Here is a 26,854-nt window from a genome sequence, read left to right on the forward strand (position 1 = left end):
AAAAATAAATGACCCAATCAAAAAATGGGCCAAAGAACTAAATAGACATTTCTCCAAAGAAGACATACAGATGGCTAACAAACACATGAAAAGATGCTCAACATCACTCATTATCAGAGAAATGCAAATCAAAACCACTATGAGGTACCATTTCATGCCAGTCAGAATGGCTGTGATCCAAAAGTCTACAAGCAATAAATGCTGGAGAGGGTGTGGAGAAAAGGGAACCCTCTTACACTGTTGGTGGAAATGCAAACTACTACAGCCACTATGGAGAACAGTGTGGAGATTCCTTAAAAAACTGGAAATAGAACTGCCTTATGACCCAGCAATCCCACTGCTGGGCATACACACTGAGGAAACCAGAATTTAAAGAGACACGTGTACCCCAATGTTCATCGCAGCACTGTTTATAATAGCCAGGTCATGGAAGCAACCTAGATGTCCATCAGCAGATGAATGGATAAGAAATCTGTGGTACATATACACAATGGAGTATTACTCAGCCATTAAAAAGAATACAATTGAATCAGTTCTAATGAGATGGGTGAAACTGGAGCCTATTATACAGAGTGAAGTAAGCCAGAAACAAAAACACCAATACAGTATATAATGCATATATATGGAATTTAGAAAGATGGTAACAATAACCCTGTATACGAGGCAGCAAAAGAGACACTGATGTATAGAACAGTCTTTTGGACTCTGGGGAGAGGGAGAGGGTGGGATGATTTGGGAGAATGGTATTGAAACATGTATAATGTCATATTTGAAACGAGTCACCAGTCCAGGTTTGATGCACGATACTGGATGCTTGGGGCTGGTGCACTGGGACGACCCAGAAGGATGGTACGGGGAGGAAGGAGGGAGGAGGGTTCAGGATAGGGAACATGTGTATACCTGTGGCGGATTCATGTTGATATATGGCAAAGCCAATACAATATTGTGAAGTTAAAAAATAAAATAAAATAAAAAATTTTAAAAAATGAATGATATGCCCTTCTTAACAAATGATCTGAAAAGTTAAAGTGACTTGGACCCAAATGTATTGACCCAAGATTCAATCAGAGAATTTCTTCAAATACTTTGGGGCCAACAGATGTCTAGAATCTTCGAGTTGAGGTTCAAACCCTATTTTGTGGATTTTTGCATTCCTTCTCTAAATTCTAGATGGAAATACAGTTATGTCCCCAGTTGCATAGGTTCTTGATTGTCTCTGTCTGTTTCTTGCCTCCCAGAAGGCCAGGGCTTTGTGAGTGAGGATGAATACCTGGAAATCTCTGACATCAAACGTGACCAGTCCGGGGAGTATGAGTGCAGCGCCTTGAATGATGTTGCTGCCCCTGACGTGCGGAAAGTAAAGATCACTGTCAACTGTGAGTGGATCCACTGTCGGGAGTCCCAGGGGGCAGGAGGGCATGGGGACGGACAAGCAATGGCAAGGCCATTTTCTTAATAGGCCCAAGCTGTTTCCAACAGGAAAACACTGTGTCAGATCTTTGTGCTCATCACCATCTCCAGGGCCACGGGGCCTTCCTGTGACCATCAGAGCTTTTAGCTAATGGGGAGAATTGTTAACTCTGGGTTCATTTGAAGGCTTGAAGAAGATGCCGGGTAAATGCAGTATCTTCAAGCAAGAAGTCCTTTTCCTAAGATAGATGGTTGTTTAGCTGGAGGAGGGGGTATATACAGCAGGTGACTGTCAACTGTCCTGCCTCTCATTTGTCTTATGGCCTTGCTCCGCATCCCCCCACAGACCCCCCCTATATCTCCAAAGCCAAGAACACAGGGGTCTCCGTTGGCCAGAAGGGCATCTTGAGCTGTGAAGCCTCGGCAGTGCCCATGGCTGAGTTCCAGTGGTTCAAGGAAGACACCAGGTACCTTGGAAGCAGAAACGGGGCATGTCTGAAGCAGAGTTGATGGGTGATGCCCCACGCAGAAGGAGGGCGATGGAGTCCAGGGGGGAGATATGGCAAAACCAAACTGATGACAGCCTCCATTATAACAGAGCCTCCTTTTAGAACCAGCAACAAAAAGCAGAGGAAGTTGGGAAGTGGGCAATGTGGATCGACTTTGTTTCAGAATCTGAGATTAGCTGTAGATGGGGCCATCTTGAAGGACTAGGAACTCCAGAAGGCAGCCTGGGAGCATGGGCACCTTCCCTTTCCACCCCTGATGGAGACTGTGGTGCTTATGGCTGGAGGGAGAGGCGCTGGGTTAGTTGGAGGGAAGGGCTTCGTGCAGAGGAGAGTTGTGTGTCTGGGGGTGAATCCCCGGCCCCTCTTGCCTGCCCCCTCACTCCATGAGTGGAACCAGACCCACAGTACCTCCTCTTCTTTTGCAGGCTGGCCACCGGCCTGGACGGCATGAGGATCGAGAACAAAGGCCACATATCCACGCTGACCTTCTTCAACGTCTCAGAGAAGGATTATGGGAACTATACTTGTGTGGCCACAAACAAGCTTGGGATTACCAATGCCAGCATCACACTGTATGGTGAGTGCAGGAGGCCTGGACGCAGGGCTTGGATGGGCGGGGGAGGAAGGCGAGGTCCGCTGGCCTGTATCCATCCATACTGCTCCCCCCTCCACCTTAGATGCGAGCGCAACCCACCACCCCACCTGGTCATTCTCTTAGCCTGTGATGCTGTGGTGTTTACAAGGCAACCGATAGCTCCTGGTCTATCATGAGGTGAGCTTTCCACGTTACAAAAGGAGTGAACTGAATTCTGAACCACGTTGCACAGTGGTTGCCTTAAACAAGATGGAACCACAGAAGAGTTCAGCTGCAGCACTCTCAGTCTGAGAAGTAAATTAGATATAGTGTTAAGATGCCCTACAGGAAGAGTGTACGATTCTAGGGGTTCTAGTTGCAGTTGTAAACCAGGTCAACTCTGCCATCCTAACTGTCATATTGACTGCATGTCATGTTCTCATTCATTGGAATGAACAGAGAAAGAGGCTGGTCCTCATCGGGCCATCAGCTGGGACATCCATCCCTTCTCTGAGGGTCTCTCCCTCCTACACAGGGTGAGGGGGCCCCAGAGACCCGAATGGCCCCTCGGGAGCCTTCATCCTGCCTTCCCTCCATTCTCACACTGTCGTGTCCATCTCCTCGTGCAACATTTTACCCCACTGGCCAGGCCCAGCTGGTTGTGATGGTCCGTGTGTTTATGTGTGTGTTTATTTGCCGAGATTTGGCAAGAGGGAACTGTCTGGTAACTAGGAAGGAAAGGTGTTCATTGTTCATATGGACCTCAGACCCTGAACAGCTTTCAGCGTTGACATGAACTAAACTTTGTCCACCAACCATCTGAAATGTGTGATCTATGTCTCTTGTTTTCTCTCTGCATTGTGTGTGCATTGTGCTGTGTGTGTCTTAGAAATAAGCCCCTCATCAGCAGTGGCAGGTGGGTACCGCATGTTCCTTCACTCCTCTGCCTGCCTGAATGCCTATGCTTTTGATGTTAAGCCTCGTTCCAAGATAGGCTTGCCTGCTCCTCCTCCCTGACTTTTTCTCCTTACTGGATAGACTTCAGGGGGCTGGTGTGCACAGTTTAGGTAACAAACATGTAGAATATGATGGCTTTTGTTGTTTTTGTTTAGTCACTAAGTTGTATCCAACTCTTTGTGACCCCGTGGACTGTAGCCCTCCGGATTCCTCTGTCCATGGGATTTCCCGGGCAAGAATACTAGAGTGGGTTGCCATTTCCTTCTCCAGGGCATCTTCCCAACCCAGGGATTGAACCTGCATCTCCTGGGTTGCAGGTGGATTCTTTACCAGGGAAGCCCATGATGGCTTTTACACACATACATATGAAATATCATTATTCATTTCTGGAGAAGGGATCTCTCCAAAATGATAAACTTCTACTTGGTAGCTTTTAACAGGGATGTGTATTCTATTTGTACATGGCACTAGGGGAACCCAGCCCAGACACCAAACGGCTTATCAGATGATTGTCTTCCTGGGGAAGTCATCCTAATGTTGTTTAGCCACTAAGTCATGTCTGACTCCCTGTGACCCCATGGACTAAAGCAGGCCAGGCCTCCCTGTCCCTCAAGATAATCCCTCCAGCCCAAAGCAAAAAGGGCTAATGACTTAACTCTGAAAGCTTCATTTTAAGATATGAGTACTTGGGTCATGTTCATAATGATCATCCTCAGTTCAGTTCAGTTCAGTTGCTCAGTCATGTCCGACTCTTTGCGACCCCATGAATCACAGTCATAATACCTACCATTTATCAAATATCAATTGGTTTCCACTCATCATGCTAGTTTTGTGTAAGAATAGGTTATTAGCCTGTTTTAAAGATGGATAAGAGGAGGACCCCAGAGGCTAAGTGACACTAAGGTATATGTAGCTAGTGAAGAAGTATTGATGAGACCCAGACCAGACCCCTCCTCAGTGCTAGAATGTTTACCAGAGGACGTGAAACAAGGGCACACAGACACACACACACACACACACACACTCACACTCACACTCCCAGGCTGAGGGGAAGCCTCCACACAGCCCTCCTTATCGAGGACCAATCTCAGCCACCGTGACTTGAATCGTCCAGACCAGGAGTCGGCTCTGACCTGCTCCTCTCCCAGCTCTGGATCTGCCATTTTCACGGCCAGTGGCTCTGCCCACACCTTGGTGTCTGTGATTGTCCATCCCTTGGTCTTGATAAAGCTGATGAGGTTGGCAAAGGATGAGGTTGGGGTGCTGCCCTGCCACTGACCCTGCCGTGACCCCGTGAGCTGGTGGGGTTGCCCGTGGGGGTGTGGCCGACAGGAGGAGCCCAGGACTGACCACTAGAGGCCCGGGTGCTTGTGCCCCTGTGAACTCAGGAGAGAGGTGTGTCCCAGCCGAGGACAGCAGCTCATGGAGATGAAAGATATACTCTCCCGCCAGGGCTGCTATAATGAAAGAGCGTAGGCTGGGACAGCAGAAATGGATTTTCTCACAGTTCTGGAGGCCAGAGGCCAAGGTTAGCCAGGAAGACCTGTATTGGCTGTACTGGATGGGGGTGCTCTTCCTGGAGATGCCAGCTTCATTCTCATATGTCCTTTCCTCTGAGCATGGTGGGATGGGGCATGGAGATGGCCAGAGATGAGGAAGAAGGGCTCCCTGGGGTGTCTTCTTATCATTTGAACACTAATCCTGTCTATTGGGGCCCTACCATTATAACCTCATGCGAAGTCACTTCAGTTCTGTCTGACTCTTTGAGACCCCATGAACTGCAGCCTGCCAGACTCGTGTGTCTTTGGGATTTCCTAAGAACTGGGTTGCCATGCCCGCCTCGAGGGGATCTTCCCAACCCAGGGATCAAACTCACATTTCTTACCTCTCCTCCATTGTCAGACAGATTCTTTACCACAAGTACCACCTGGGAAACCCATTATAACCTCACTTGACCTTAAACACTTCTTTAAAGGCTCTGTCTCCAAACACACATCAGGAGTTAGGGCTCCAACATGTGAGCTTGGGGACACAGTTCAGCTCATGGGAAAGACATAGCTTCATATCCCAGGGCAGCCAGCCACATGAAGCCCAGGTCAGCAGTTAGCCTGTTTGAACTCATTTTCCATTTCTATCTCCCATCTTCTATGTAATCTGAACACATTCTTTTAAAGGACCATTTGAGCATTTACACGCCATCTGCTCACACCCCCCAAACCCACACACAGACATGCCGCATCCCCAGGCGTGCATTGGTGTCTGCCCTCAAGGACTGTGAGCTGGGTTTGTGGGGACTCTTTGGGCCCTGAAGTGATGTGTGAATCCATCACAACACACACCCATAACAGGCCTTTCACACAAACATCTTTCATATAGTTTCTGCCTACACTTACAGAACACAGGAAAATGAGATGAAAGCAATCTCAAACGAAGGCAGAAGACACAGGCTAAGGAGGTAGTGGGCTGAGACAGGAAGTGCTTAGGAAAAAGGAGAGACAACCCAGGTAGGCGAGTGATGCTCAGAGATAAATAAGTGGCTGCCGTTGCTGTGGGATGTTTCTTCTTCACTCACCACCAGTTGCTGCCCCTCCAGAAACCACACAGACAGGACAGGTCACCAGCAGAGTGCCAGCTCAAAGCAGCATTTCAGATTGTCCACTTTGCTCAGCCCCGGGGCCACTGTCAGGACTAGAGGGACAGCAGAAGGTAAAGAACAGACCAACATGGGGATGGATGGGGAAACTGGGTACCAGACCTGCCTCTGGCATACACCATGATGCCCTCTGTTCCATGGTGCCTGTAAAATGTAAGAACAGAACAAAACACACTCCAGTATTCCTTCTTGCTTTCTAAGTCTCTATTCTGAAAAAAAAAAAAACAAAAGGAAAGCAGGGTCAGAAGTAGATCTCCAAAGCCTGACGTCCATAACCTTGGGGATGGCAGCAGCTGTTCTTATTATTGAAAGCAACTTGCTGGAAGTATCCGTAAGCTTCTTGGAGTGGATGAGCCCTCCAAAGGCCACCCGGCCCTGACATCCTAGAGCCTTGGCAGGACCTCATGAAGCCGGGGTGGGTGGGCTCGGTGTGCTGGGCACACCTCTGACCCTCAAGGAAGCCACTCACTTTCTCAGACTTGCCAGCCCATTCTGCCTCCGCTGGGTCTTGGGCAAGAACCTCCCCTCCCCCGTCCTTAGGGTGCAAGGAGGGAAGATCTGAACTTGATTACATCCGGCACTGCAGAGACCGTGAGGCACGCGATGGGCCACGTGAACGTCTGGATTGGAACTGGCGGGGGAGAGGGACAGGGAAGCAAACAAGCCGGAAAGGAGGGGATGGTGCAGAAAGGAGAGCAGATTCATCTGTGAAATTGCAGCGACACAAATGAGGAGCTCTGAGTTAAGTACCAGGACTAGGGACCACTCCTCAGAATCTTTTCCTTGCATAAGAGAATGGCAAAGTATTCCAGTGAAGGCAGCATCTGGGCTCAGGATTTCTTTCCCTCAGGCCAAGTCTCAGTCCCTCGGAGCAGCCTGGAAGACAGTCTACCTCCCCTGCCCCCAGAAGCCATGAGGACAGAATCTCTATTTTCTTTTGCTAATGGCATTCCTCCAGAATAAATATACATGTCAGGCTGGCTCTTCAGACCGGATTTTCTTCACCTAGAGGCAGCCGGACAGCTCTTCTCCTGCAGCCTGGCCAGCCTCACCTAGGGCAGCCCCTGGAAAGCTGGCCACAGCCTGCCCCCCACCCCCTCCTCCATAAAGGCTCCCAACAACCTCACCTTCCCCAGGTGGCTCCAGGTGCAACCTGAGGGCTGGGCACAGGGATCGAGGACCCAGCATCTCCTCTCCCTTCACCTCCAGTCCAGACAGTCAGACCTCAGCCTCATGGCCCATTTCCCCCCCGAACACCCGGACTCCCCTCGGCCCCAGACCTCCTGGCCCCAGCCCCCTGCTTCCATCTTCTATGATGCAGCCACGTGGCTCTCTTCCTCCCTCTCGGTCTCAGGCTGCATCTAGCCCCTCTGCCGTCTGCCCAGGGAAGGCATTACAGCAAGAGGGGCAGGGTCTTCTGTGTCCTCGGGCGTCTTTGAAGGGAACCCTGTCTTAGCCCCCAGACCTCGCCTCTGGTGCTTCAGAAATGAAGGCCCATGGGCCTGGTCCCAGAGCCATTGAATGAAAGTCTCCAAGGACAGCCCTGAAGATATGCTCCGTGCGCAGGTCTCCCTGGGAGGCCAGGGCCCCCAGGAGCTGGCCAGTCTCTGGGCAGCTGTCTGGGAGCCTCCCATCTATGTCCCTAACACTCTCCTCAGTTCTGAATCACAGGCCGCTCTGCCGCCTGAATGTTCTGTCAGGGCTAGCTCCATCTTTCTCTCCTTGGCACCTCCTCCCCCGCCTCAAATGTACACCTTATCTTCACACCCACCCCTCACTACAATCTCTGTGGTCATCCTGACCTTTCTGTCCCCCCACTCCCTACGCCTGTCAGCCCACAGGTCCAAGAAAGCAGACCCCAGCACCACTCCTCCCACTACCTCTGCCCACCCCCTTCACTCACCCCGGAGCAGGTGCCATGTCTAGTCATGAGCTTCTTTTACGATGTGTGGGTCCCTTGTCCTTGGTAATCTCATCAATCTGCCACTTCGGGGCCCAGTGACCCTTCCCAAACTCAGAGTCAACCTATTCACCCCCTGCTGAAACCTGCCTCCCAGAAAAGCCTGACATCAGCCTTGCTCTGGGATCAACCTCCATCGTGTCGCCACGTTCCCTGCGGCCTTCTCCACACCCACCATTCTAGACAACCCCCTCTGTTGCCTGGGACCCTGGATCCCAGCACATTCCAGCTTCTGTCCATCAGCAAATGCTTGCTTAGAGCCTAGTATGCGGGAATTAGAGTCAGATTGAGATATGGAGATATGGAGATATGGAGAGGAACACACTTCCCAACCTTGTACAAGAAAGTAAACAGGCATTTACAGTAGAACATAGAACATAAGTGCTACATCAGAAGAATGAAGAAGCTACTGGCTAGTAGGTGTTGGCCAGACGTGGCTTTAGACAGCTCAGAACCCTCTGAAGAAGCTATGTCTGGAGCTCAGAGGATCTGAGCCATGTGATGAATTCCTTCCTGCCTCAGATAGAAAGCCCACCATGGAAGGACGCCTTAGCATCAGGTTCTGCACCCAAGTGTGTCTGGCCTCAATCCCGTGCTTCTTTCTAACCCTTAGTACCCAGTCTCTTCCAGTGTGTTGTAGGGTCACAGAGGGAAGCATTTGTCTCTTCTCTGCCTAAGTTGCACTTACCTTGGAAGCTTCTCCTTAATGGTACCCCATCTACCAAGCATTTCTGAGTCCCACTGAAGAATCGTACACCCATTGTGTAGATTTTCTTGATAGTTTACCTTTAGGCTTGTATTTGTTGCTACACGGAAGGATATAGCCCTGAACCTTGTAATAGTTATTGTCCAGTAATTTATTAATCCTGAGTGGATTAATAAATATATCTTCCAGTCAACAGGGAATCCATAACAGCCTCCATAAAGGGTGAAAATGTTCACTAACCAAAGGGAAGACAAATACTCTAACAGTCTCATAGTTTCCCCCCACCGCCCCACAAGGAGGCCAAATCAACACCTTGCTCTCACACTATCCCTTGCATTCCAGCCCCACCATATGTCCCAGTTCTAATTTGAAACTTAGGGTCCCCTCCAACCGGGTCTTCCTTGTAAGGGAGGCAATGTAAGGGAATGTGAGGCAGTAAAAGGGAGACATCCTGATAGACTGTTGAAGAAGGTGCTCATCAAGTGGTTTCTTCTTGCAGAGACGTCCATGCTTGTCCATTTCCTGCTGATAACACGTATGATTTTTATTTTCCAAATCCACTATTTAAATCCAGGTGGGAGGGAATGAGTCAGAGAGAAACGCCAATGCTTCTGGCTGGTGGCAGCAGCAGCATCATTTGTATTTTCCCCAACCTGCAAAATGTCAACATATTAGGGAAAAAATATGCAGACATTTCACATTTCATTCCTGATGAGACTCCTTGTCACTCCCTCGCACCCTGCTCCCCTCTGTCTGAATCACTGACATCTGGCCGTCAGCCAGAGCATTTAGGCTTTAACACAGAGTGCTGGGCTGTGCTGATGTCAGCACACGCTGGAGCTTCTGGTTCAGCACAGACCAGAGCCTTGCCTCTTTCAGGGCTGTGATGAGCTGATGGGTCTGATTTAACTTCTGCTATGAACTTCCTAGGCCTTGGGCTTTGTGGGATGGCTGCCATTTTCGCCTCTTTATCCCCACGCCTTCCTAGAGCGTGAAGCCTGGTTCATCTTCTTTGCAGAACAATACCAGGCCCTGTTTCTGCTGTAATTAAAGACAATGGAGGAACAGCTCCCTTTGATAGCAGGTGATGCACCTTCATCAGCCAGCCCTGCTGAAAAGAGGTTTACGTTTCCCCAACAAGAGTAACACATGCATCGTCTAATTAGATTTCCTCGCTCCTCTTTTAATCACCAAGAACATCATTATCCTTTTGGTTCCTCATTAGGAAGGTCACATAGTTCACACTCATACTTATAAAACTCATCTAAATTTCAGAACAAAAGTGTATCTTCTTAGATTTCAGATGCTTCCTTGATCTCACTGTGCTATTACCATGTTCAACTTTCCTGTGGTTTTTTTTTCCTCTTATTGTGATGACCATACTGCTGCTGCTGCTGCTGCTAAGTCGCTTCAGTTGTGTCCGACTCTTTGCAACCCCATGAACTGCAGCCTACCAGGCTCGTCCGTCCATGGGATTTTCCAGGCAAGAGTACTGGAGTGGGGTGCCATTGCCTTCTCCGGATGACCATACTACCACCTGCTATTTTAGTAGGATTACAGCCACACCTTGCTATCGAATTTCTTGCTGAAGAACTGTGCCCAGTTTTCATTGCAATCACAGGAAGAAAAAGGGGGCCGTTTCAGTACCTTTCTCAGTTGTAATGGACCCTCCAGTTTTTCTCTTAATTTATATGAAAGTATGACAACGCATTTACAGGAGACCTGGAGAATACAGAACAAAGTACACATAGTTCCACTATATATTACGGTTTTTTAAGTAAATAAGGCTGTTAGTTGGAGTTTCAATATCAAACTCTTGAAAATTCATTAATGAATATACACAGAAGTAGAAGGATATAGTAGACCTGAAAAGCACTGTGAAACAATTCAACATAATTAAGATTTATATAATTTTCACATAACAGTAGGATACAAATTCTATTCAAGTTCCCATAGACTATAAACCAGGAGACACTGGAACATATCCAGGGACATCAAACAAGGTGTAAAAATTTCATGGTCTAAAGGTATTGAAATAATACAGAGTCTGTTCTCTTATCTCTGTGGAATTATGCTAGAAATCAATATCAAAAGACATTTGAAAATAACCCACGTATTTTCAAGAGAAATGTGGCATTTACCAAGAGAGATCTTTGACTTAGCCATTGAAAGCCTCAATAAAGTTAGGAGACTGAAAAAACAAAGCGGATGATTGCATAGAAGAAAGCATTTAAATGAGAAATTAATATCGAAATAAGAAATTAATATCAAAGCTACTTTTAAAAAATGTATCTGGGCTCTTCAATTTTTAAACTTCAAAACCTTTTGCAGGGCAGGATCTCATCCATATGCTTATGTAGTTTGCTGGGAGCTTTGTGCTGAGTTTGGTTACTTTGATTTTCAACCCCTGTTCCTCCAGAGTGTGATCAGCCTGCCCTTGAGGTCAGGCACTCTTGTTTTCCAGAGAACTGGGTTTGCAGGTTAATTCTATGCTAAGTCCTCGACCAAATTTGCTTTTTAAAAATCTATAAGGTATAGTATATTTAATTCAACAAAGTAAGTAGCCTCTGCAAGTGAACTTTATTTTATTCATTTGTTTGTTTGCCTCTTTCTTTATTTACTTGTCTTACCACTGCTGGGCCTCACACATGGCCATAAAAACCTTACCTCCAGTGCAGACAACACGGACAGAATGATTGACTTTTCTGATGTTTATTATTTCTGGAATTTATCTCTTGATCATTCTTTTTCTCTCTTCTGTATACCAAGGATTAGCTCATTTTTGTCTGCATATGTCCCCGAGGTATTTAGTTGTCATTGTTATGTCATTCATGGTTGATTTTGTGGCTTTGTGTCTTTGTGTGAGCGTTTATGGAGAAGGCAATGGCACCCCACTCCAGTACTCTTGCCTGGAAAATCCCGTGGATGGAGGACCCAGTAGGCTGCAGTCCATGGGGTCGCTAAGAGTTGGACACGACTGAGCGACTTCACTTTCACTTTTCACTTTCATGCATTGGAGAAGGAAATGGCAACCCACTCCAGTCTTCTTGCCTGGAGAATCCCAGGGACGGGGGAGCCTGCTGGGCTGCCGTCTATGGGGTCGCACAGAGTCGGACACGACTGAAGCAACTTAGCAGCAGCAGCAGCAGTAAGCGTTTATTTTCAAAGGTGCTCAACAGCAGGAATGAAGGAAGCAATCAATACATTTTTAGCTATGAGGAGGGTGAAATGAGGGGAAAGGACATAGTAATGTGTTCTCACTTTTAGTTTATCCCTGAAAAAATATGTAATTAAGTCTGATGTTTATAAGAGTCATTCTGTTGGACTGAGTCATTGTTAAGGGTTAATAAGGATTTCTTGAATGTGGGGATTTCCCAGATAGAGCTGGGCTTCTAATTATACCTCCTCAGAGTAAGTGGCCTTCCCTGAGAAGCCTTAACCTGTGGTTGGAGCCACCTCTGGTCTTGTGAGGAAAGACCAGTCACGTGCTTGCTAAGCCAGAGTCACGTATGCTTGGCAATTAACTTTGAGAATCCAGTGTACACAGGGCATCTTTATTTAAAGCATGAGCCCCACCAAAGATGCTACTTTAGAAACTAGCTACTATGGCCCTAGTTCTGATTAACCCAGTAGTTATTCATCCTTTACGTAGTCTGAGGGATTTTATATGTCATTTGAACTCATCCTCAGAGCATCCTTGTGCAGATGAAAAAATCACCTCCCCACAGAGTTTATACATGAAAATCACTGCTTCAGAGATGTTAACCATCTCGTCCAAGTCATTGTGCTACTTCCTGCTAGACAGCGTGCACATGGGAGCTCAATTTGGTGCTCTGCGGTGACCTGAAGGGGTGGAAGGGGGTGTGGGTGGAAGGTCCAGGAGGGAAGGGATATACGATTACTTATAGCTGGTTTATTTCGTTGTATAGCAGAAATTAACACAACATTGCCGAGCAATTATATTCCATTTTTTAAAATTTAAAAACAAAAGTTATCCTGCTAATAAATAGCAGAACAAGAATTCAATTTCAGTTCTCCCTGACTCCTAAATTTAGTCCTCTTAGACTATCCAAAGGGCAAGGCGTTCCTGAGATGAAAGGGAGATTGGGCTGCTTTGTTTCAAAGGGCGTTCTTCTCAGAATCTGTGAGGGATTAAAACATGTTTGTTTATTGATTTAGGTGAAGGCAGAGGAGTTGTAGATCCAAATGGAGACTAGGGAGTCTTCCCTGTCAGATCCACTGCAGGGGGCATGAGTTCAATCCCTGGTCACGAACTAAAATCCCACATCTCACACACACACACACACACACACACACACACACACACACAAACCACGCATTAACAACAACCAAAAACTAGAGGGGGCTATGCTGTGTGGAGAAGGAAATGGCAACCCACTCCAGTGTTCTTGCCTGGAGAATCCCAGGGACAGGGGAGCCTGGTGGGCTTCCGTCTACGGGGTCGCACAGAGTCGGACATGACTGAAGTGACTTAGCAGCAGCCGCAGCAGCAGGCTATGTGCAGGCAGAGGCTGAGCCTCTCCTTCTCTTTGGAAGCTGGCACATGGCAGCAATAGCACCCAGTTCTTGGGTGGATGGCGTGGCTTCTGAGGCCAGCGTGGGGTCTGTTTCTCCTCAGACTTGCCGCAGCACGTGGCTTTGGCCCTCGCTCATCGCCCTGCTCAGCGCCCCGCACCTCCTAGGTCCTCCCAGCCAGTACCTCTGTCACCCGTCTCACGTCTTCACTCTCACCTCCCAAAACCCAGCTCAGCATCAATGCATTTGGAAAAGATCTACTAAATAAGCTAACCTTAGCCTCAACTAGGGGCTTCCCCGGTGGCTAAGTGATAAAGAACCCGCCTGCAATGCAGGAGCTTCAGGAGACACAGGTTCAATGCCTGGGTTGGGAAGATCCCCTGAAGGAGGAAATGGCAACCCATTCCAGGATTCTTGCCTGGAGAATCCCAAGGACAGAGGACCCTGGTGGGCTACAGTTCCTGGGGTCACAGACTCAGACACGATTAAAACAACTTAGCACGCACGGCCACAACTCGGCAGTGGAAGGGAGGGGGTGTGGACCCACGAGAGCAGTCCTTCCCATGGCCACGTGTCTGCTTCCTACCAGATGGCATCCTGACCCCTCCATTTCTTTATCTGAAAACTGCATTATGAGCCCTGTTTTCAAGAAGAAACTGAAAGCACTCTGAGATCACAGAGCTGGCACGCCCCAGAGTCAGGATTTAAACCCAAGTCGGTCTGAAGCCAAGTCCCAGCCATTAGTCGCACTTTTCTAGGGACCAGTGACTTTGACCCCAAAAGGTTTAGGGCTGCAGGGACAAAGCAGTGAGGCCAAGGTAGGGCAGAGGCATAAAAGTAATCAAGGGGGGCATGCCAATTTGCTGAACAGCACCCATCCACCACTGCTTCTGTATTAAAGCACAAAGAAGCACTTACATAATCAGGTCAGTGACCTTCAGATACAGAAAACCTGCAGGAGAGAGGGTGGGACAAATTGAGACTAGCATTGGAACGTATACAGTATCTTATGTAGAACAGATTTCTAATGGGAAGTTGCTGTTAAGCACTGGAGCCCAGCCCAGTGCTCTGTGATGACCTAGAGGGGCGGGATGGTGGGTAAAGGGAGGCTCAAGAGGTAGGGGATATATGTTTACTTATGGCTGATTCACGTTTTTGTACAGCAGAAACCAACACAGTATTATAAAGTAATCATCCTCCAATTTAAAAAAAAAAAAACCTATGGGAGATACCCAACCCAGATTCTCCCCACTCCCTCATTTCTGATAGAATCAGGGTTACTTTGAAGTTTCACTAATGAATCCATTCGCTGCTAAAGGCCTCTGTCTTACATTCCGCCAACCTACAATGTGGTACATGCACATGAGCTCCTCTGTCAGCTTTGAACAAAGCCCAGAAGGTTTCCTGTGGCCCCTCACTGCACTGGCATTTGTCCCAACTGCCAAATCTCAAATGTGTCCAGGACCCATAGGAAGAAAGCAAGGCTAGTTTAATCTCTAACCTAGTAGGTTTGGTGAACTGCTTGGCCAGAGCAGCTTGGCCCTTTCTCATACACTGATGGGCCATAGACACTTCTAAATTGCCATGTTGTCTGATGCTTTAGTGCAGGGCTTATCACACTCACTAAAGAATAAAACTTCCTGCAGCAGCTTAGGGAATGAGGCCAAAATAGGGAAACGTTAGTCTAGGAACATTTGGTGCCCTTTTACTCTCTCAGGAGATGGCATGCTGGCATGCAGAAAGCTGCATGGTGGTGGTCTTGTACCTACTGTAAAAGGCCTTCTGGCTGCCCCCCGACCCAGCCGTCCCTTCTGGGACCAGATATAGAGTGTCCAACCATTCTGTAACTCCAGACGCTAAGGGAGAAGAGCTCAGAGATTACTCTTCCCAGTCTTCTCTCACTCTGCTGGTGGAAGGACCGTGGCCACAGAGGGACTGTCCCTCAGGGAGGAATCTCTCTCATAGGTTTTCTGTATGCTAAAACCACTCACCTGGTTATGCAAATACTTTTCTATGCTTTAAGACAGAAGAAGTTGTGGGTTGCAGCTGTTTAGTGAATTGGTGTGGTCTCATGATTACTTCTGGAGGAAGGCATGGCAACCCATCCCGGTGTTCTTGCCTGGAGAATCCCATGGACAGACGGAGCCTGGCAGGCTTCAGCCCATAGAGTTTCAAAGAGTGGGACACGACTGAAGCGACTTAGCACACACGCACGCATGACTACTTCCCAGTTTCTGGAAAAATTGAGTCGATTCAGAGGCCATTAAGGCGTGATGCCACAGTCTCTGAAAACCATGCACAAAGGACAATTTCCCACAGAGAACAGGTGGAGCTGTGGTCACCAAGGGCACCAGCCCCGTAGACAGAGTGACTCAGTTCCAATCCAGCTCTGGTGTATTGTCTTGTGTGGCCGTTGGCAGGGCGCTTAACTACGCAGCTCATCGGCTCCCCATCCAAAACGTGGGCATGCCATAGGGTTTCCTGAAGATAAAATGGGTTAATGGAGGTTCGGCATTTAGAGTCACAACTTGGCACACAGAGAGCACCGTATATTATTAGTATGCCTTGTGGCCGTTCCCCCAAGCAGGCTGAGCAGGCTCGATGCCTGCTGGGGTTCTACTCCTTGGAGAACTCGGCTGGCGTGAACAGTGGCTGCACCCTTGCCTGCCTGATCAGCATGAACACCTTACTGCCATTGCCACCTGATATCCTGATGACCCTTTCTTCTTTCCCACACTTTAATGCACTGGCTTCATTAATACATCTCCTCTCCTGTTTATTTTATCTACATCCAACCTTACGTTGGTAGTGTGATGTTCCCCCAAAATGCTAAGCCTGCTGGTAGAACTTGGAATAAAGTGATTCCTATAGTAAAGACCCCTGTCTATCTAGCATGGAGCCCATTCAACTCTTTCTTAAGTTGACATCAGTGTAATAAATTAGCGAAACACATGCACACATATATATAAAAAACTAGTTAACACACATCATATATAGACTTTATATTTTAAATATTCTTTAAAGAATCATATGGTTCTGCATCATCCATTTCCTTTTAAACTCACTTGAAAATTTCAATCGCTCATATTTTGCAGAAGACAATATAGAGAATTACTTGGGCTTCAAACTGGGCCTTTTCCAACTCAGTGCATTCTCTAGGCCAGTACAATCCCTTAGGGTATATACCTCAACTAATGGGGACCACAGAGTCAGGCCATGATATAAACATTCATGAAGCCGTTATGGGGACCGCAGCAATGGGCTAAGGCCTGGACTCTGTCCTGTTCTGTGAATACTCTATAACCAAAGTACATAAAACTGTGAGCAGGACTCTCAAGCTCTCAAGTAAATATGAATTCTTAGTAAGTAAGAGAATTGTGTTATGCATTGGAGAAATAGAAGGTATCCTGCTGAGAACCCTGGGGTGGGAACAGGTAGATGCTGGTCGCTGAAGCGAGAGACACATATGTCCCCTGGCTAAAGGTCAGCATCAACTGTAGGCCCAACGAGGCCTGGGTCCAAGCCATGGCACTGACCAGGAAGCTGTGGGACCTGGGTGCTGTCAGAGGAGACCCGACTCCACCAACCCTTTTGTCGGGAGTGAAGTTCATTTCCAAGGAGCCACATTACCACCAAAGGTGGCCGTGATGCCCTGCCTGTCTTCCCACTGCTCCTGCCCTTTGTCACTGGCCCTGCAGGTTGCCTCTTGAGGACTTTTAAACCTTTGACTAAGATGTAGCTTCGCTTACCCTGGAATCTCTCTGTTCGCTGGCCACTGCTCTTGCTTATGACCCTAGATTCTTATGCTGCCCAGCAAAGGTGATGGACGGGTATGGAGGCAGGGCAGGACACTTATCCTTCCGCCCTGGGTCCTCAGGATGGGCGAGGACAACCCCAGTGCACTCAGTCTGTCTTCTGGAGGAGGATGTAGATAAAGGGAAAGGAACAGCATTTGTCAGTCCGTGCTCTCATCTCATGTGGAATATGAGGGATTCAGGGGAACTGTGACAAAGGGCCAGAGAGAGGGAAGAGGAAAGAAGGACGCTCGAGGGAGGTGGCTGCTAGGTCTGAGAAGGCGGGGTCCTCTCGGTACCCCCTGGTGATGTGGGGTTGACTGCTGGCTTAAACGCCACCATAGTCTTTAAAATGATGGGGTGTAGTTATTCATCTTCCCCAGCTGCTCCACAACATCCCAGTCACGCCAGACGAAAAGTCGGCCACAGCAACACCTAGACTCCTGGGTCTCACGAAAGCCTCCCTCCCTCTCCCTCCTCCCGCCTCTCCCCTCCATCCTGACTCTCCTCTCCCCGTTCCTCTGCTTCCCCTCCCACCCTGTCTGTCCTGCACACCACCTCCAAGGGCCTGCCCTGGCCTGTCAGCAGGCAGGTCTAACCCTGCCTTCCCTCCACCTCCTTGTGGGTGCTTTAACCCTGGTGTCTGAGAGCAGGCTGCAGGGTCCAGGCGTCCCAGGGAGGAGCCCCTTTGAGTCTCTCTGTTTATGGGCACGTGGAAGGGTCAGGGGCCGGGTGGAGGCTGTTCACAGAGAAGCATGTCTGTGCAGTGCTTGGAGGGGCTGAGGAAGCTGCCCTCTGGGTGTGTGCTAATGCTAACAAGCCTGTCTCTCTTTCCCCTACACAGGGCCTGGAGCCGTCATTGATGGTGTAAACTCGGCCTCTAGAGCGCTCGCTTGCCTCTGGCTATCAGGGACCCTCTTTGCCCACTTCTTCATCAAGTTTTGATAAGAAACCATAGGTCTTCTGAGCAACGCCTGCTTCTCCATATCACAGACTTTACCTGCACTGCGGAGGGCCAGTTTGGGCTTCTTTCTGTTTCTGTTCTTCTTCTCAGTATTTTTTTTTTTTTTTTTTGGACTCTTTTCTTTGTTGATTTGATTTTTCTTTCTAGTTTGAACGAGTGGGGTTTGGGGGAGGGGTGGGCAGGGTTCTACCACATGTAGGATAATCACTCATACGTGATGTGTCCAAAACTGGAACCCATTCTCCACCCTTCCCTTCCCTTCCCGCTGCTCCCCCCGGCATCGTCACCACCAACCAACCTCCCTCCCACACCAAACCATAAGTTCCATTTGGGCAAAAAACGTGCCTCGTGATAAACACCCTGAAGACACAACTTGACTTATAATGTAGTGCACAGCAAGAATTATATCCAAGTGTCCTATTACTGTGTCTTTTAAGCTGTGGACCATTTTCCTGACTATAATGTACAGATCCCTCTCTCCATGTTTATTATGATCTAATTACATGAGGGTTCACATCCTTTCTTTCGGGAAGTTCTCTCTCTCTTCCTATGTCTCTCTCTGACTCTCTGTCTCTGTCTCTCTCTCTCTCTACAAATATATGAAACATTGCCATCCTTCCTAGTCATTCTGCCCTATTTGCTTTCTCTACCAGCTATAAGGATTCGAAGTTTGGGGGTAGGCATACAACCCAAACCTGAACATTGAGGAGTCATGTAACCGAAAATGGGGGGAAGAATCTTGAGGAGAGTATTTCTCTCTGAAAAAAATACTATCCAGTTCTTAAAAAATGATCCATAGATGGCTGATTATTTAGGTTTTTTACACCGTTACCCATCTACTCAACCATCTGATTGATCACTCCATCCAGTTATCTCCCCACCCATTTTCCTCTCTGGCAATCTACTTCCTTTATATATCAATCTATCCATGTAATTATCCAACACATCTTTCTATTTCGTTCCCCACTACTCACTGTCACTCCATCACTGTATTCACCTCTAGTCATAGTATGTCCGTTCCCCTGGATTCATGTCTCCTCTACCTTCTGCAGACATTGGCATCTTCAGAATTAACCATCAGCTTCTCATGTGAAAGCCAATGATCTCATGGGCTGACAACATAGAAAAGCAGTATGTCACGGGCTGTCTGGAATGTGCCCGTCCATCTACCCCAAGTAGGTGCTGGTAACAGATGGACCAAAGTAGCAAGTGAAGGATCAGTCATTCACTCTTCCCAGAAGAGACTGTGTTTCCAGAAACAGCTTCTTGGGAAGCAGATCGGCCTTGGCAAAACCTTGATGAGCATCGTGTTTTATCTTTCTCACTTAAAGGACCAAGGTGCCAATCTTCATGCTTCTCTCAGGCTTTCAAGAAAGTGCATGTCAGGAATCTATGAGACTGTCCTTAACAGAAAGAAAAACACACTTCCGTGTCTTCGAAGTGAAGACAGCCTTCCATCTGAGTGGGGTGACTTCTGCTGTTGTCCCCTTTCTGCTCCAGTTTTGGTTTCATCTGTTTGAAAACTATCCAGTAAAGAGCCGATAGAAGCCAATTACACGGCGGGTGTGTTGACAACTCTGGTATTTGTTTCTGGAAGCTCTTCTGAGCTGAGGGCACTTGAGCAAACTGACTTAATTTCCAAGCTCTTGATTAACACAACACTGCAAACAGACGAAGAGAGTAACATGCATCTTCCTTGGATACCGGCTGCTTCTCCAGGAACTTTGGGGGATAATGCCCTCAGCTCTCCATGTTCAGAGCAGATCTTTCCAGAACACAAAAAAGAGCGGACTCTATCCTTCTGCTTTATCTCCCGGGACAAGAAGGACTCAGCCAGAGAGAGTGACTGGGATGCAGAAGAATGGCATCAGAAACCTGCAGGGCTGTGCCCTTGACCTGCGCTGCAGGAAATGACCTGCTGAGAATGAGGAGAGCCCCAATGACTGGATCAAAGACCCGGGCCCAACGGAACACTCTTTAGCTCCACGATCTAAAGCATGAGAAATATCAGCTCCAGAGTTCCCTTCCCACCACGCTTCATGGGTCTTCTTCCTCTGAAATGTGGCCTCTTTGTTTTTCTCTGTTGTGACACATGAACGTGATGAACACGGTGGAGAAACACACGCATGTGTGCACGTGCGTGCGTGGGTTGTCTTGGCATATGAAAAGCTCGGCACTTTAATAGAGTTAGAGCTGGTGTGAGTGAAATTAATATTACACTTGCCAGCTGTAAACAGACATCTGCATTTCCCAGGGAGCTGCCAGGAGCCAGACTTGCAGAACATGAATGATGTGCCAAAAGCAGTATGTGGATTGCAAGTTCCAGGGACAATCGTGAGCAGGCACAGAGTCAGAATTAAAGGTCGGACATCAGTGTTTCAGACCTGTCACCATGCTGAGCACCTGCGGCCAGGCTGGTGTCAGACACTGAATGAGCGTGTAACGTGTCACATCGAGTGTTCTGCTGATAACACGCTTGCTCCTTAGGAGTAGAAGTGTGGACGCTGTGGGGACCAGATGGTCTTGGAGAACAGGGTGCTTGAAATGGACGAGCTGGGCATGTTCTTTCCTCCGAGACTTGATCAAAAGGAAGGCATCCATCCTTCTTCAGCCAGGAGAATCCCTGAACCTTCCAAACGCAAAGAGCCTGGGTTCAGAGCCGCTACAGAACTCCGTGCTGCCTCTTACAGCAGATACCAGGAAGCATGTCTGGGAGGTACAGACTCCAGCTCTGTTCCAGAGGGAAAGAGTGCTACTGTCACTCCCCACCTGTCTGGGATAAAGACAATGAAATAAGCAAGACCCAAGGAAACGGGGCAGGGGGACAGAAAACCCTTCTGCACAACAGACACAGTCTGGATTCTGTGTTGCCTGGGTTCCTTTGGTGGGAATGGCTCCACAGGATGGGAGCTGTTACCCACCTCCTCGGAGCATATGGAGTAGCAAATGCCCTAAAGACAACGTCCATGTCCTCTTTACATATGGAGGACAGATGGATCAGGCCTGCTGGAGAGAGATTTTTTTTCAAGGTGCCAATGGTGGGGTAGGGCTTGGGGTAGAGGAGGAAAAAAATAACTATCGAGTCTCTGAGAACCTGCAGCTTTTCACGGGTTCTGCACGTGACAAGGAAACCCATAAGGCTTATCAAGAAATCAGGTGAGAGGAACTCGACAATGTATAATAGGTACTCTAAACCCTGCCTCTGTCCAAACTATGTATTTCCACCAAAGGGAAGCCAGTGCAGTGCTAGCGTTGAGGTCCTGGCCAAGTTGTTTTTTTCAGTAGTTTCGTGTCAAGTGCCTGATACAGTCTTCTGCAAGTTGAAGCAAGTGCGTTTAGTTTTTTTGTTTGTTTGTTTCATCTGCGGGAAGGAGGCCATCCAGGCAAGTGGTGGTTAAAACATGCTCCTGTTTTATGCAGAGAAATTATGCTTAGTTGTGTTCAACTGAACAGAAGGAAAGGTGAGGTTTTTGCATCAGAAAGAGGACCAGAGCTCTTTCCTCTGAAACCCATGCCTCAAGGTAGAAATGCATTTCATAGGTTGGACTGTTCGTTCTCAAAACCTGGGTGGGAGGTACACTGTGGGACTTGGGGAAAGTCCAGAGCGAGGTTGAGTTCAAGGATCTGTTCCTGAATCAATCCAGCAACTTGCTCTCTACGTGGAGGGGTCATCAAGCTCTAATTCTGCTGGGAAAATGCTCAGGAGAAGAGTAGAGAACCTTGAGGTGGGCAGTCCATCTCCAGGCGAGTTCGTCAACCACATAGCATCAGGAGTGGCTGGAGACTGCTGTGTACCTCCAGTGCCAAGGGAAGGTTTCTCCTCCCTGGTAGGGTATGGATGTCATCAGCAGGATGGAGGAGTGGGGTGAGGGATGGGGCCATGTCACCTTTCCCAATTTGACCCTGAGTCCTCACCAGAGAAAAACTGGCTTTGTGATACCTGGAACCAGTCCTCCTTCCCCCCACCAAAAAACCCCAAATAATTGAAAAAAAAAATTTTTAATCTCGTTGGAATTAGAGGAAGTAGGGGAAGTGATGTAGAATGTTTCCCATTGGCAATATTCATTTTTTTCTCTTTTTCTCCAAAAATGAGGATCATTCACATTCATTTTGCATGAGCCCTATTCCTAGAAACTTACACCCGATTGCCTGACCTCCTACTCGCCCAAGCTTCCCTGTCTTTTTATTTTAAGACGAGTAAGTTGGAGCAATTTCAGGAAAACTTCACAGGTGTGTAGCTATGAAGGCAACGTTCTCAGAAAGACACCATGCGATGAGAACTCCTAATGATCACTAACACCCAACAAATAAAAATGCTGGTCTCATTTCCCTCATTTCTTGAGAGAAGAGAAGTAAATGAAAGAAGGAAGAGATAGATATGCAATTAAAAGACGCGGCAAGAAGATGAAGCTGAACCAAGCAATTTAGCCTTCAGGTGCAGAACACCGGCGGTCCACAGAGCTGTGGAGTGGACTCAATTAGACACAATTGTCTTCAGCCTGCAAGTAGCCAGTGAAGTCTAATTTCCCGTGTTTTAAAAGACATTCCATTTTGTTTCTTTCCACGGTGTCCTTTTAAAGCACAGGGTTGTTTTTGTTGTTCCATGATGCTGAGTGCGGAAAGAAATATGATGAACCCTCTACTCTTTTTTGGGGGGGGCCACATTCTACACTATTGGCCACTTTAAAATGATATCAATCATAGCAATGATAAGTAATCCTAGCTGCCTTTGTGTTAGTTAAAGGGAGCATTTTTAATCATTCAGAATCTTTTGTGACATGTAAAGTGCAATTGTGAGGAACGTGTGGGTGTATGAAAATGTATCTGTCAAGTTCAGAGTCCTCTAGATTAAAAAAACTTATGAATTATCAATGGTGCCGTCCTAGCTGTGTCAGACAATGGGTGTGCCCGTTCTCACAATTATCCTGAAAACAGATCTGTGTTCAAATGCTTTAAAATTTTATCACATGATACAAGAATATAACTTTGTCAGCCTTCTAGAGGTTTTTTTTTTCCCCTCCCCTTCTATTTTCTTTCTTAATTTTTTCCTTCAAAAATCAATGAAGACTTGATTTCTGTCAATAATTGTATTAAGGGTGAAAATACTACCTGAATTTTGTGCATGTTACATTGTAGTTGTAACCTTTTCTAATTCAGGATGAACACGAGATGGTTGTGATTGTGCAGTGTATCAATAAAGTTCAAAGTAATTTGTAACTTTTGGGGGGCTGTTTATTAGGACACCGCATTGAGTGTCTAGGAATGGGGAAAATCTAAACAGGATATGCTTTTCCCGTGTTTGTGTGTGTGTGTGTGTGTGTGTGTGTGTGTGTGTGTATGTGTTAGGCTTTGGGAAGGAGATGCAATCAGAAAACTGAGTGCCCTCTCTCTCTCTCTCCCTCTCTTTCATGCATATATACACCCACATGCACACAGAATATGATGATAAGCAATTTCATGTTACAATTGCGTATCTTATGTCTATGCCAATTACAAATCATACAAAATGCAAACAATATAAAATGCAGCTGCAGCATCAAAGTCTAATTTATTGGCTTAGGCTACAATGAAATCGGAAGAGAAGTTTCAGAAAATGAATGACCAGGTATCATTCAGTTTGAGTACTCCTTAACAGTTCCTGCAAGAGTAAGTATGAGGAAATATGGTGAGTGTGATGTGCACTTACTCTTTTTTTTTAATTAATTTTTATTGGAGTATAGTTGCTTTACAATGTTGTATTAGCTTCTGCTGTACAGCAAAGAGAATCAGCTATACATATACATATATATATATACTCTTTTTTGGATTTCCTTCAAAACACATTTATTCTTAAAAGTACCTTGGAGGTACTGTTGGTTTACTGTAGCATCCACAGGGTAATGGATGAGGAAGAGACCTGGAGAGCAAGTCTGTTCCTCCAACTGTCTTTTATAAAACATCTTTCTCTTTCAATAAATCTCCCCCTATCTTGTCATATATCCATCAGCTCTTCCAAAGGAATGGGTATTAGCCTCTTTCTTGCAACTTAGCTTCCCACCTGCCATTTCTGTATCAACAAACCCTTCCAAGCTCTGCTGTTGACCAAATGTGTGATCTTGCACTTGATATTTTGCTGTATATGTCTTGCTTTATATGTCTTTATTTCCCAGCTGCACCATCAGTAAATTTACCCCCCCTCAGTGTGTTCTATCAAAGTTGCCTGCAAAAGTTTTGTGTCTCTTTCAACCATTGGATTCCTCAAGACTGACCCCTAATAAAGTGCAGGTCAGTGGCCAATAAGGATGTGATCATGCAGCAGGAAGTGGCGGAAGATTCTTCTTTTGATTTTACAGAATCTCTGCCAAGCCTGGTCAAGTCTGGAAGCTGGAATGATGAGGCTTGTTTCTCATGGCTTCCTGGACAGACAAGGGCTAATCCCTGGCTTTCAAGACTCTTTGTTCCCCACAGGGGATGGAACACAGATAACTTGATGGACTAGATCATGTTCTTTGTAAATTAAACCACCAAGGACATGGTGGGCACCAAGTGATGGAGAGTTTCCAATTTTCTCAGACTCATTGTAAAATCATGACTTGTCGAAGAAACAGATTTCCAGTTCTGACGTCTTAATGCCTTGAGTGCTCCCGCTCACCCTCTCCTTTTACTTCTTCCTTTTAATCACCATCTTCCCACCCATGCCTGACCCCCTCCTGCTCCTGCTCATCCCACAACATTTACCCATCCATCTGCTCGCCTGCTGGCACAGACATTTATCAGTCTTTCACTTCATCCGGCCACTCAGCGCCATCAATCATTGACGTACCAATTTATTTCTCCATCAGCTAACCACTCACCTATTCATTCACACATTACTTCTCCATTTATCTAACCCTTATTCCCTCTATTCAGTCATGCACCTCCCTAATATGACTGTCCCCCATCTATTTATTTAAACAGTCCAGCCATTCTTCACTTGTCAATCTAGCCAGTAAGCATCTTCTAACTAGCCTTTGGCAGATATTCCTATTTACCAACCCACTTCCAGGTAATGGCAATCTTTGCTGTTATCTTTCCATTCTGAGCAGGATGCTTTATCTGCTTATTCTTAAACATAGCAGCTAAACAATAGGATGCATTTTTATTATCTTCTCCCACAATGCACCCTATTAAAAGCATAAACACATAAAGAAGTGCTTTAGAACAGCAGACTCCAAACTTTTTGGCACCAGGGACCCATTTCATAGAAGACAGTTTTTCCAGGGATTAGGGCTTGGGTGAGGGGTGGTTGATGATGGTTTCAGGATGATTCAAGTGTATTCGATTTAGTGTGCACTTTATTTCTTGTATTACTACATCAGCTCCACCTCAGATCATCAGACATTAGATCCCCGAGGGCAAGGACCCTTGCTTTTGAATATTTATTAAGGGCATCATATTTCCTTCCATCTGGATGTATGACAGTGAGCAGAGGGTGGAGAACTGGGGCTTCAGTGGAAACACCCAGAGGAACAGATGTCTATATTTAACTTTCTGACACTATGAAGGCAATCAAGCCATGAAGATAAGAAATGATGAAGGAAATAGGAGAGACCTCAACTGACAACTGTTCCTTCTCTTTGGTTTGCTTTTCTGTTGAATAAATCACCTACTTTGGTGAAGACTAGGGTGTAGGACTGATTGGCATCAAATCCTATCATCAGTTTTGAAAGCCAGCACCCTCAGGCTACAAATGATGCTACCTTCCTTTAACATGTTCCCCTGTCCATTAGGAAACCTTTTTTTTTTTTTTTTCCCTTAAGTGTTTTTTCCCCCATGTATTCATTTATTCATCCATGCACTCAATTTGGAGATGAACTCCCTTAAGGAGCTCACATCTAAGATGTGAAAATGGCTGCATACAGAGAGGAAATACATGGTCAAATTACAACACTTAGGGTGGAGCTATGAGAAGGTGGCAGCAGAGGGAGTGAATATTGGGAGATGATTAGGAGGCTTCTTCCCCTGCCCCCACCCCAGGGGTGCATACAGCAGATTGAGGCAGAGGATGTAGTGAACAGATGTATCATGACACAAATGGGCCACCAGGACCATGGCACAGTCAGTGTTCAAGTATTGACTGGCAGAGTGAATAAACACTCTCTAACAAATGAGACCATGAACGGCATTAAAACCGTCAATGTCCAAAGGACCACAGTATGTACTTTGGGATAAAGCTGACTCAGATCTCCTGGAGAAGTACACATACCATTTCAGTTCAGTTCGGTTCAGTCGCTGAGTCATGTCCGACTCTGCAACTCCATGGATTGCAGCACTCCAGGCTTGCCTGTCCATCACCAACTCTTGGAGTTTACTCAAACTCATGTCCATTGAGTTGATGTTGCCATCCAACCATCTCATCCTCTGTCGTCCCCTTCTCCTCCTGCTTTCAAGTTTTCCCAGCATCAGGGTCTTTTCAAATGAGTCAGTTCTTCCCATCAGGTGGCCAAAGTATTGGAGTTTCAGCTTCAGCATCAGTCCTTCCAATGAGTATTCAGGACTGATTTCCTTTAGGATGGAGTGGTTGAATCGCCTTGGTGTCTAAGGGACTCTCAAGAGTCTTCTCCAAAACCAGAGTTCAAAGCATCAATTCTTCAGCACTCAGCTTTCCTTATAGTCCAACTCTCACATCCATACATGACACCTAGAAAAACCATAGCTTTGACTAGATGGACCTTTGTTGAAGAAGTAATGTCTCTGCTTTTTAATATGCTGTCTAGGATGGTCATAACTTTTCTTCCAAGGAGCAAACATCTTTTAATTTCATGGTTGCAGT

At 46.8% G+C, this 26,854-nt stretch overlaps 1 protein-coding gene across 8 annotated transcripts in view; it reads left to right on the forward strand.

The window, feature by feature from the left end:
- The window catches only part of LOC109554632 (opioid-binding protein/cell adhesion molecule), a 1,067,951-nt gene that overhangs the window by 1,030,095 nt on the left and 11,002 nt on the right, over positions 1-26,854 (forward strand). For 2 of the 8 annotated variants that reach the window (XM_070783261.1, XM_070783266.1), the window contains 5 exons: positions 1,239-1,376; positions 1,757-1,877; positions 2,345-2,496; positions 3,383-3,409; positions 17,944-23,280. In XM_070783261.1, the coding sequence (XP_070639362.1) occupies positions 1,239-1,376; positions 1,757-1,877; positions 2,345-2,496; positions 3,383-3,409; positions 17,944-18,044 (539 nt within the window). In that variant the 3' untranslated portion in view covers positions 18,045-23,280. Of the gene's footprint in view, positions 1-1,238; positions 1,377-1,756; positions 1,878-2,344; positions 2,497-3,382; positions 3,410-17,943; positions 23,281-26,854 lie in introns of those variants that run through there. The other 6 variants (XM_070783263.1, XM_070783265.1, XM_070783264.1 and 3 more) reach the window with 6 other exon arrangements.

This window comes from Bos indicus, chromosome 29 (genome assembly GCF_029378745.1).
Source record: "Bos indicus isolate NIAB-ARS_2022 breed Sahiwal x Tharparkar chromosome 29, NIAB-ARS_B.indTharparkar_mat_pri_1.0, whole genome shotgun sequence".
NCBI lineage: Eukaryota > Metazoa > Chordata > Mammalia > Artiodactyla > Bovidae > Bos > Bos indicus.